General features: G+C 47.6%; 2 protein-coding genes across 4 annotated transcripts in view; one reads left to right on the top strand and one right to left on the bottom strand.

Moving 5' to 3' along the window:
* The window catches only part of LOC126572131 (uncharacterized), a 221,483-nt gene that overhangs the window by 200,107 nt on the left and 8,876 nt on the right, over positions 1-12,500 (top strand). For all 3 annotated transcript variants that reach the window (XM_050231198.1, XM_050231197.1, XM_050231196.1), the window contains 2 exons: positions 5,791-5,882; positions 6,997-7,107. In XM_050231198.1, the coding sequence (XP_050087155.1) occupies positions 5,791-5,882; positions 6,997-7,107 (203 nt within the window). The remainder of the gene's footprint in view (positions 1-5,790; positions 5,883-6,996; positions 7,108-12,500) is intronic.
* On the bottom strand, positions 1,200-3,354 carry LOC126572130 (hexamerin-1.1-like). Its single transcript, XM_050231195.1, has one exon. The coding sequence runs from the start codon at positions 3,352-3,354 to the stop codon at positions 1,222-1,224; it is 2,133 nt and encodes a 710-aa protein (XP_050087152.1). The 3' UTR covers positions 1,200-1,221.

Below are 12,500 nucleotides of genomic sequence, written 5' to 3'. Positions count from 1 at the left end.
TTTTGATGATGCTGCTACGCCGACAGTGCGTTCCGGTGGAATCAAATGTGAAAGTTTGGAAAGAATTTTAATGTGCCAACGAGGAGATTTGGTGTGGAAACATCGACACCGGCACCGGTACCGTATGCCATTCGTTGTTGTTGGAAGTTTGATAAAATGATGATTAAATAGTTATGATTGCATGTCTCCATCAAGACGAACGTAATTTCAAATAGAAAATGGCATGAGATACATGTTTGGAGAATTGAATCGTGGACGTTCCATTAGGACGGGAGAGCAAGCTGAAAGACGTAGAACTTAGTGTTTGAAATGTCACCAGCAGCATACAATAATTTTCACGTAAGACTTATTTATCATTCGATTTGGTATTCCAAGAAGCTCGGAGTAAAGTATAAATTATTCCGAAGACAAAAAGGGGGCGACAGCAAAGCCAGTTTCAATAAAAATGTGACGGCAAAAAATACGTTATTTCTTATCAATGTTTAGCAGTTAAAAGGAGCAAAAGATGATATTTCAAAGGAATATTGTCTATTGTCTTTCATAAAAAACCGTGAGAAATTGTTTGGCCATTTTTTAAATGAATTTTTGAACTTTTCTTTTAACGCTGCCCTTATTGTTTGGTACAGTACTGAAGCTCACCTCATTTGTTCTTTTTTGTTACCAATTTTCATAGGGGCAGAAATTTGGTGAGCTTGTTTCAGTTTCCGTTTTATAATTACCAACAGTTCTCGTTTGAGCAAACTAATGGACCAATTTAAAGTTTTTCCTGTAAAATTGAACCTTTTGAAATAGAAAGATTAGACGCAGTTCTGGTGTATTTGTCTTTACCTGAATAAATCAAATGAGACAGTGAAAAGCTTCTACCACATTGACACAGCTATTTCTACCGCAAACACATAGCTCGCGTTGTTAGAATAATACCATTCCCATCAGCGGCTGTTTGCAAAGCAAAGTTCTGTTGTACTAGTACATGCAAATTTACAATCAAAGAATTCTTATTGAACAAACAACATGTGGCCCCAGTTTGTACACAACAGACAACGAGCAATGTATTGCAGCATAATATTGTTTGCTGTGCTGCACCGCATGTTCCTATTGTTAATCTTTCAGATGCTTTCTTATTCAAATAACGACCAAAAATAGTTACTTGTATGAGTGATTGCAATCCATTTTGTTTACATTTTATTGTCACATCAAGGCATGCAAACTCGAACTCGCTACTCAGTGAACGGCATTGATTTCCGTCTCCTTCTTGTGGTAGATCACGGTATCGAGATAGTACATGTTCGGCGTGAACCACACCTTCTCGTCGATCGGACGATCAAACGGATAACCGAACGGCAGCGAATCAATATACCGAGCGCCCGATCCAACACCACAGTTCAGCGTGTAATCATAACCCTCATGCTGCGGTACCGCTGGTGCATGATACGGTGACACAATAAAGTACAGCTGGAACGGCATACCACCCTTCTTACCCTTGGGCAACATCAAACGCGACGGGAACCCACAGTGAGCCTCGGTCATATCGAGCGGGAACTTGCGTACTCCCGAGGTCGCATCCATCACCCACTTGTACAGCTCGTAGTACGGCGTACGATCCTGCACGTACAACGGGAAGCTGGTCGACTCGCGGACAAACTCATTCACACCAACGACGAACTCATGCTCGAACGTATCGAGCAACACAAAGTTCTCCCGGTTCTCGTCCACACCATACACATGTCCATACTGATCGTACTTCGGTCCCAGGTACATGCGCACAATTCCCTTAACCGCCTTATCAGCCACCACGCTGTACTTCACGGTGAACGGTTTATGGTTCAAGCGCCACTGGCGTGCCTTGATGACAAAGTCCTCACCCTGGTAGTGTGCGATCTTACCGAACTTCTTCATCTCCGAACCCTTCATCACGGTCTCATCAAACACCTCCACATCGACCGCATTCGTGATGTCAGCATCCGAACGATCAAAGTACGTCACCAGCTCATCAACCTTCACCGACGCGATCTTCACCCCGGCAAAGCCAATCTCCTCCTTGGTGTACGGATGCAGATGCTCCTTAAACTCCCAGTACCAATGGACGATACGCTTGTACAGCTGATAGAACATCGGATCCCTCAGTGACGTCTCGTAGTGTTCCAGCACACTCGGCAACACCTTATGGTGCTCGAAATGTTCCATCGATCCACCGAGCAGAATGCGAGCAAACAGCGCCACGTACTTGTAGAACCGTCCGTTCACACTGTCCGGATTGGCCTGCACCAAATTGCCCAGGTACTCGATCGATTCCGGTTTCGTCAGATCGACGTGACGGCCATCGGGCAACACAATGTATCCCATATCGATCACCTCACGGATGCGGTGCTCGTATCCAACGACCTCCTCGATGTCCTTGTAGTGCTCCGGGGTGCACACTTCGTAGTAGTTGTCACGCGACGGGAAACTGACACCATTGTAGTAGTGCATATTCGGATAGTACCCGGTAACGATCGGTTTGTACCACGAGAAGTCCCCAATCACACCGAGATCGTTCGACAAACGCTCGAGATAGTAGCGAGCGAGCAGCTGCTGGTGTTTGTACAGATACAGCTCACCACGACGATCCTTGTACAGCCCGTACTCCTTTCCTCCCATCCAGAACGGATAATCGGCGTGGAAGTAGTAGTAGTACGTGTTCAGCCCAATATCCTCCGTGAAGTACGACACCTTCTGGTCCGGGTTCGTGTGCACATACCAGCCGGTGTAGTTCGTGGGAATGACAACGTTGTACACACCGTCCACCTTTTTCACACCGTAGAAACCCTGCATCTTGTACTGGGCCGCCTTCTGGACGACTTCGGTGTTGAAGAAGTAGTACGGGTAGATCTCGTACGGTGCCGGTAGCTCCAGCCCCGCCAGATCCTTCCGGTGCAGCACGGCCACCGTGACGGCGTACACGAACATACCCTCGTTGACGTGGAACCGAGCCCATACGATCGACTTGTAGAACGTGTCCCAATCCTTGGCGTAGTAGAACAGATGGAACAGGGCGATCGCCTGCTCACGGTGCAGCTCATCCATCACGCTAAAGATCTCATCGAACGGTAGCAGTCCATGGTGGTACAGGGCGACAAACTGCTTCACCGCCTCTACGTTGCTGTAGTGGTCGTAGTTCTTCTCGATCTCGTACCCCTTCGACACCTGCCACAGCTCCGTGTGGACCTCGTGCTGGTGCACATGCTGGAACACCTCCAGCAGCTGCTTCTGCTTCACCAGAAAGGCCTCGTCGGCGTACGTTATCTTCTCCTCCGGTACCACCACGTATCCGGTGGCCAGTGCCACCAGCACGGTCAACAGTGTGAACGCCTTCATGTCGCTCGGACAAGTGCAGTGCCTGGGTCAGACACTGGGTGCCTTTTATAGGTGTGCGCCACTCGCTGGTTTATCTGCAACACGGTCACGGTATCAGTGCGTGGCCGGCGTGGAGCACAATCGCAGGTGAAGGTGCCCTTTCGGGGCACGCTCCTTTAAAAGAAATTCACAAACTTCCCCAAAACACGATCCAACGCTATCATGCCAGAGATGCATGCGGTTACCAAGCGGTGCAGCTGCAGGGTCTTCTCGACCCCAATAATCAGTACTTGCTGCACACATACAGTCAGGCGTCGGAATCACTCCCTTTCAAAGGTTAATATGTTGCTCGCTAATAACTGTGTGCTGCTCCTTTTGCTTGAATCCAGTGGGGCATCCAGGGCGGACTTACTATTCTTCTTGAATCTCTTTCCGTCAGACGAGGTCCTGGGTGTAACTCTCGCATACTCTTTCTCTCACTCACGGTAAAAGCACAGCAGAATGAATGTAAAAGGAACATTGCATATTTCATCATGCATTAGGAGAGAACTAAGCCGATATTTTATTACGCCCTCGAACCTCGAACGTGTTACAGGAGACACACCAACATACGAAGGCGCAGCCGGCACAAGGACACTCACGTCCGTGCCCCACACACTTACGGTGAAAGGTCTTTGGGGCCCGCTGGTAGAAGGACACTGAGCTGGTGCCATTATGAAGTTTCAACCATGAACAGTCCCATACATCCCGATCTCACAGCACACCGGAGGATGCAGCACCATACGGTGGCCACGAGCGTAAAGCACACTGTGACGCCGCTAGAGCCCAAGCACCGCAACCGCGCTGCACCTGTGGTCTCCCTTCCAGTTGTGCTGCCTATTTGCAAAATTTGTTGCAAGTAAGAAACCCCGTTCGGTCGCACCTAACCTAACCAGCAATGGCAATGGCTCCCAGGGTGAGGTCACCGAGGTCGAGAAAGGATTCCTCCTTTGGCTTTTGGATCCGTGGCTCGTTAGCAACGTTCCACGTCCTTCCAAAAGTCATTATTGATTTTCTATGCTAGCAGCAGCAGCAGCAGCGACATAGAGTACACGAATGAAAGCATTTTAGCACCTGTGCTGGGCCAGAGCGTGTGTCTTCTTACAACTCCCTAGTGCCCGGTCCCGGCAAACGGAGGCCTGGAGGCCAAAGAAAGCAATATAAATTCCCCCGACAGAAGTATTTCTTCCAAGCGAATCGTATAAATTATGCTTCATCTTCCTGCTCGGCTGCTGCTACTCTGGCTGCGGTTGCAGGTTGCAGCACACCCCGGAGAGAACTATGCTACCGGAAGCGCGAATCGATTGGACAGATTTGCTGTTCGGAGGGGAGAAGAAAGAAAAGTTTTCCGAAAATTATTTGCGAGCATAAATAAGGATTCCTTTTGCTTTCGGCTTCGCCTCGGGCTTGATTTAAATTTCCATTTTTATCACTTAAAACACCACGGAATGGATGGCCGCAAAGGGCCAAATGGTTTAAGGGAACGCTCTGACTTACTCGGTTCATAGTGCCGTTGAAGACGTTGCCAGTTGAAAGGAATGACGTCGCACCAACTGCGAAACAATAACCAGCTGCAACTTTGGTCCACCTGCATTGTACTCCAACCAACTGCAGCAGAAGCAGCAGCAGCAGACCCTGTCTAGCGGGGAAACCGCAACCGGATTGCTCTGTTACCATTGGGTTGCCTTTGGGCAGGGGGTTGACCCTTGCAACCGGCAACAAGCCGTTGTCGATGCTCGTTGCCGGACGTCGGTGTCGATGAGTTATGGGAAAGGAAGGGGGGGGGGGGGGGGGCGAATTATGCCATGTGCTCGCTGCTTCCTGCCCATGGACCCAATGTCTCCGATCTATGCTAATCGACACACCTGCGACAAACACCTGGAACTGGTGTGAAGCACCACCAGCACAGTTGCACCTGGCCGGCCGGCTGGCTGGCTGGCACAAGACAGGACACTAGACACCGGAACTCAAAACCGACCGACTCCGGTTCATTCATTTCCGTGTTCGAAATGAATGCTGACACGGTAACATATTTATCACCGAGAGTGATTCAATTTATGCGCCCAGCGTCCAGTTTGTCGGAGTTTGTGGTATTTAGGAGAGAGAGAAGGAAGAGGAGGAGGTGGTGGGGTTTAGAATCAATCCACACTCAGCACATGCACGGCCACTGCACCGAGACCGACAGATAAGAAGAAGACAATTACACCCAGGCTGCTGGCTATTTGGCTGCTCAGCTGATTGTCGGTCATCGGTGTTCGCTGTGTGTCCCGTTATCAGGTTTCGTTTCATTTCGTTGCAAGGTGTCTATCGCGTGGCCGTAGTTTGTTGACCTCCCGGATGTTAATGAACTTGAATGTTGTTTTCGGAGGTAATGGCATGGCACTGATTACGATGGTTCTTTTTTGTTTGTGCTTTCAGTTCGGAGTTTGAAGGATCTAAAAATATTCGTCCCGGAGGCGGTCATCATGGGGAACGCGGCCACGCTGTCTTGTCAATTCGAGCTGGAAAAGGTGAGTAAAAGGCCCCCTCTGCTCGTATGGAGTGGCGCGTGGTGCATCGATTTAAGTGCCGTGTTGGCTACATCCGTGTTGTTATGTTTTGCTGCTTTCAATGTTGTTCTGGTACGATGGTACATCCTGTCTAGCGAACCGCGTACAGTTTACACAGTGCTATACTTTATTGCTTGTGTTATCTCAACGAATGGTGAAACGAAATCACAATTAACTCTAGATTGTTTTTGAAATCATTGAATCCAAGTTAGCATCCACTTATCAAACGAATTTGCTGTTTTGCCATGAAAAGATTCCCAAAAGAAAACAAATCTAAGAGCAAGTAGAGTGGTCAGCAGCACATGAACTTTATTGAAATGTGTTTAATATATTTTTTAAAATATCCCAATCATTTTTTGAGGTCAATTACTTGTCTTGAGGATCTTCTGGCTTCTAGCAAAAGTTAAAGTAGTATAACAAGTGATTTAGCTCTGTAAATAGCAAATGTTGTTTGGTTTAAATTAAAAAAAGATGTTTTCAAGAGTCAGATTAATTATACAACACATCCAATAATGGTTACTTGTAATCGATTTTACAATTTAAATAATAAATCTCTGAACATATGAAATTGTGTTACAATTCAAAATGCTTAAAAGTTTTATTTTAATACTGCAATACTGTTAACCAGTAATTAGTAAAAATTTAAAAGTATTAAAAGCTTCCTGCCGTTCTCCTACGCCACGTCTAGTTTTAGTTCTTACGATTTTGCCTAGTTTTTAAGATTTTGTGTTTAGATCTCACGTAAGACCGCGCATTTTGTACCTTAATAAACATAAAACATAAAACAACATGGCAAATTGCGTTAAGAAAAGCACCAAACAAGAATATCAAAATCCTCACCAGCTGTAGTCAGCCAAGGATTATAAATAACTAAATCACTGCTACGGGAAACAATTAACAAACCATTAGAATCCTATTTTCCCGTAATTTGGTCTATGATTCTATTCCTAGAATTTCGGCGCACCAATTACCATGCGCATACAAAAAAAGCTCAGTTACTCTTTAAGCCACAGCTCTTCCATTGACTACAAATTCTTGGAAATTAACACTACAATTCAAATCCGTTTCTTTGCAGGCTTCACTGTACTCCGTTCGGTGGTACTTCGAGAGCGAAGAGTTCTATCGCTACGTCCCGAAAGAGTCACCACCAGCACGCACATTCCCCGTCTCCGGCATAACAGTGGATGTAAGTTGATCAGCACGCTTCAATAATTTGTCATTCATCCCGTACCTCTTACCGAACATAAAACAACATAAAGCATGTAGAAGCTCTCCTAACCGACAGCAACATATTGAACCAAAGACTTACAAAACACACGACTCGCTCTATCTTCACTTCGCATAGGCTCGTGCAGCACGTATTCGCTGGTATTCATACACTAATCTGCTTAACCAGGGATGAGATGTAATGAAATGTGCCTACCTTCGGGCAACAAACCGTGCACGAAGGGCGCACCCTTCTTAATTAAAACAAAATCTGATCATGATGTTCTTTTCGTTTGTGCCTCCGTCTAAGGGACTTTACACTGACTGATCGCACTGCTTCTCTGCTTTTAAGACACAGTAAGCACCAGCTAAAGACGTAGGTTGAGGCGTGTTTCGTGTGCCTTGGGTTGGCTCCGAACACAACACTACCATTACTGTCGATCCATTTTGCACATCCACGTATTTAGTAAAGCAGAAAATGTGGGTGTGCGCGGGCGCGCGTGTGTGCCAGGATTTCAATAGCCTGAAGGATTACTGTCACTTGTTCGGTTTCTGATACCGCCCATCGTGGTGTGATGTGGTGTGTTGTGGTCCATGCCATCGGATTTCTCCGGAGATCGAGCAAGTTTCGCACAAACCAATGACTCAATGGTTTTGCGAGTGGCATTAGTTGATCGAAAGGAGTATGTGGCACCCCCGGGAGGCCACACCCGGACTTCCATCAATGTTCATCAGCAACAACCAAGCCTCGCGGGGTACTATGCTTTATATGGGCTGCCATGTTCTATGCTTTCCATTCCCATCACCCTCCGAAAAACCCTTCCCGAGAGATTTGCTGAATAGTTTCGCGGGAATCGAAAACGCAACATATGGCAACCAAAACCAAGGGAGAGGTTGGTGAAAAGGGGTCACCACGGGGAGTGGGAGAACGAGGTACAACGAATTTACGAGACTTCTTACGAATCCCGTCCGTTCCGCGGCCCATACCGTGCCCGCGGCTGTATAATGCCGTCGATTGGAAATTTTCCAACCGACCGAGAACGCCACTTCACCTGGGGCACATAATTTTCTTTGATTTTCCCACATGCCACACCAACCACCTCCGGTACCCCGGGAGCGGAGCCAATGTGAGGTGACGCCGTACCGGAACCACACAAATTGGGTTCCATTTCCGTCGGTCTGGTGTGGTGTCACCATTGGCACCATTCTGAAGCAAGGGGTGGATTCGGGTTCGGTTTCCGGTGGTCTCTGGTTGCTGGTTAGCTAGAAGCTCACATCACGTCTTCGCTCTTTCCGGTGGCCAAGGCGGCGAAGAATTTCGCGTTCATTTGCCAAAACATCTGCGATCCGCAGTGCTCCAGACCGCGAACCGCGACATACGGTGTGCGCACCAACCAGGATTCCTCCTTCCATCCGGAAAACGGTACAGCATCGTCCCGGTCCTCGTCGCCGTCGTAGCACAAATCCAATCATCCAGTTTGGTGCTGCTGCTGCTGCTGCTGCTGTTCTGAATTCTCTGAAACTGAAAAGCATTACCCTTGGCGTAGAAGGGGGCGGTTTGATGGAATCCCTGCATCTGTCATGGAAATGAAAACATATGCCAAAAAGTTGGTTGACGTATTTTCCGGAAAATTCCTTGCATTGGCCACGCGTCCGTCCATACCCCTTTTTGGCCCGGTTTGCTTTCTTTGGGGTCTTCAAACACATTCTCCAGCGGGATTGCAGCTCACGGTACAATACGTCACGGAAGCCACGGAATGTGGTATGCCAAACGTTTTCTTTTTTTTTTTTTTGTACACAACACACAACAGGTCTGCAGATTGTGGAAGGAGAACGAAATATGCTACCATCATAACCGCACCCCGGCGAAGACTTCTCAATTTGGCCTCAACAGAAAAGAACGAAACATGTCACCGCACCCGTTGTCAGTGACGTTGCGAGTTGGTGACTTTTCAATTACCCCGTCCGTTTAAATGATGTTTAATTATTGCTGTCATCCATTTGGTGTCCATCTCGTGCCTGGGGAGGAGCGGGAGAAGAAGAGGGAGGGTTCGATGCTCGTTCTTTCATCTTGTGAACGGACGGCGGAGGACACTGTAAACCGGTGTAGCTGGAGAGCAATTATTCACCACTTTACCACACACGAGAACCGTTTTTAGTCCTGGAATCATCCCTGGGTGCTGGGAAAAGCGGGTGTTGCTTGTTGCTTGTTAGGTGCTTCAAAAATGGTCCCCATCGAGGTACCGTACGACGGCATCAAAGCCAAAAGGGAAGCGGCCACCGAATGTTGCCTCACATGAAACGTGTTACATTAACTCTTGGGGCAGAATCTTGGTGTGTACGCTGCTCCTTCGTCATTGGCAGTATTGAGGGCAGCACCACCGACCGAGAGGACGAGAAGGTGACTCTTCATTTTCTTTCTTGCAACCCACAAAACGGATGCTTTGTCGTCCCGGGTGCTTTACGAGCCGGTTCATTAGGGATACCTGCTGCTGCTGCTACTACTACTAGTCCTTTAGCAAACCGTATGGAACCGAGGATGCCGTTTGGGGTGTGGTGTGGTCGTTAATAAATGCTGTTGGCACCTCCGGGCACGCCGTTGAGTGTTTCTTATTAAAAATCATGCACGAGGTGGTACATTCTACTTGCTTCTACTTCTACGAAGTAGACGATCCTGCTCGGTTCAGGTTGTTCAACCCACCGCTCACCGAGCAGTACGAGACGTTCGCCCTTTTGTGAAGTGCTCGAGAGGCAGAGAAACATGCATGATGTCGGTGCTGATGCTAATCATACTATCATCAGACGTCCCCAGAGAGAGAGAGAAAAAGACAGAGAGAGTGGCTAAATTGCCTCAATTTGTATGCTAGTTGGGGTTTAGAACATTGCATAATTTGCGGAATCTGTCGGCTCGCACTCTCTCGTTCTCTCGTTCTCTCTTCTGGGACTATCAATTGGGACATTTCAGCCAGCGATGGGGAATGCGAGTATGTTTTTTAATGATGTTGTTGGGGTTTTGCTACTTCTTATTGCTGTCTACTAGAAAGCAAACAGCAGATATAAAATGGACTGTTTAATTGAAGTAATACGATTTCAACTCGGTCTTTGATGGTGCTTTATCTAGTCGGCAAAACTCTTGCATTGCATTTCATTTGGAAAACTTGCAGCAACCATTTAGACTTTGTTTAGCATCAGCATGGATAATGCATAGCAGTAGCAGATAGTCAGACTCAGGGCCCAGTATATGCCCTTTCTAATTCACAGACGTATCAAACAAATCCACCCACCAACATAGATTTAAGCAGAAGTCTCAAAATAGCGGCCCTTCAAATTATTTTGTGCTGCCCTTTTTATCTAAATTTCTGTTATATTCAATGCAATTTTACCAGTTACCTGGCGCCTCCATCATGGGTTTTCGGCAACGGTGCTACATCATTTCGTGTTCCCAGCGCGGTGAGCAATTTGTCTTTACCTCTCTGATCTTCGAAATTATTTGTTAAAATGGACCGCACACCGATTGATACTTTAAACAGCGGCCCCCGGGCTGGCTGTTACGTTCTCCTGCGACCCGCTTGCCAATATGCGTTTGCGAGACCTCTGGCTTTAAGCAGTTCAATGCACTTACTCCTTTACGGACCATTTAAAGCAACCTATCACAAAGGATTCTTCAATGTTGCATTTGACAGGCACCTGTCAAAATGGCCGTCATTTTCTGCAACTTTGAACCATTAGTAGGGTTGTCAAATGTGTCAATTGTGTGTAAATGTGTTCATGCAATTCAAAACACATCCTTTCAAATTTCAAAATGAATGGCAGCTTGAAGTTTTTTATAGTTCTAATAGAGTAATAATTACAGGAGCAAGTTCATATGACGGCAAAAGTTAATTCCCGTTCCTTTAGTAACATTAACCGCAATTAAATGACCTAATTTTTAAGCCACTTCAGCATTGCAAACATGCTAATTCGAAACTATAACAAACATTTATCTGCAAAACCATGAACAACAAAACATTCATCCTCCAATCTTTTGAAACTCATAGTTCTTGGCTTAGTTACAGGAACCAACGAAAATGTTAATTTATATACAAATCCTTTATGCACGATTTGCTACTTTCATTAAACACTTTTACTATACACCTCTGCTGGTGTTACTGCTTTTGTGGCGAAAAATAATTCCCCCCCGGCACAAAGGTTCCTGAATCCCTCTCGAACCATTAACCGTGGCTGTTGGCAAAAGTCGTGAAAGATTGTGTGGCGATCGGCGCGGACCGGATGGACGATAAACGCATCCGTCGCTGCCGGCGATTAGCTTAGCCGCGTCCGGTGGCCAAGCACAAAAATGCTCTGATTTGTTCTGCCGAGCAGCAAAACAAATTAAGACAAAAAAGTACTACAACAACACTCACCCGTGGCCCGGTTTATAGCCTTCCCATCCAGCTTTCCCATCCATCCAGCTTTCCCATCCATCCAGCTTTCCCATCCATCCATCTATCGCAATCGGTGGATTGACGCAGCCCTATCATAATGGAACTCGCTCACACACATAGAAAAGCGGTTAAACAAAGTAAAGAGAAGCCGGGTGCCAACCGGGAGACCTGAAGTGGCCTATTGCGCCCACGGGCAATACCAGAGTCCACTTCCTCCGGGCCGGCCCGGGTCGTGCCGGGCCTTGTGGTTCCATGCCACGAACCGTTCCAACAAAGTGCGACGCGGAGTAATTGCTTTTCACTATCGTAAAATGGAAAACCCGGATACCCCGGGCACTCGGATGGCGTCACCACATCAGCCCCGGAGCCGCTTTTGTTTCAATTCGTTGGGGGGTGCCACACGAGCAAGGGCTCTGGCTAATCCATCCCGCTGGTCCGCGTTCCTATTGGGTTCGCCAGGACCCCCGGCGGACATTGAATAGGGTGCGCCATCTGGTGGTGGCGATATTGCCTCCCGGCGGGTAGGGGGTGGCGAACCTTCCGGGGACACTGAGAATTATTACATACTTTATGCTCGGCTCTCTGGCCACCGGCAAAGGCGTCGCATTAGGAGGGAGCGCCCACCGTTGACGTTGACGCGGTGACCGAGTGACGCTTTATCTATTCACGGAGCGGATGGAAGATGGGGATGTTCAAAAGGGGCCCGTAAGGCTTACGGACACTTTCGAGTGATTCTTTTGTGTCACCAGGTTTTCCACCGGCACGCCTATCGTACCATGATGGCGGTGCCATGCCGGCCAAAGGCGCTCGACGGCACTCGACGGCACTCGACTGCGGCACTGTATTGTCCCCATATCGAGTGGCATTTGTCTGTTATGGGCTGAAAGATGAACCACTCAGGCCCGGTGCTAACAGGCTCACATCCGGCCTGCCATGGATCGGCTGAGGT

The sequence above is a fragment of the Anopheles aquasalis genome, chromosome 2 (genome assembly GCF_943734665.1).
Source record: "Anopheles aquasalis chromosome 2, idAnoAquaMG_Q_19, whole genome shotgun sequence".
Taxonomy (NCBI): domain Eukaryota; kingdom Metazoa; phylum Arthropoda; class Insecta; order Diptera; family Culicidae; genus Anopheles; species Anopheles aquasalis.
Note: the sequence above shows the minus strand (reverse complement) of the source record. Positions and strands in the feature narration are given on the sequence as shown.

What these genes read in the sequence shown, in the direction of transcription:
- LOC126572130 (XM_050231195.1), bottom strand. Translation starts at nt 3,354, where the DNA reads ATGAAGGCGTTCACACTGTTGACCGTGCTGGTGGCACTGGCCACCGGA.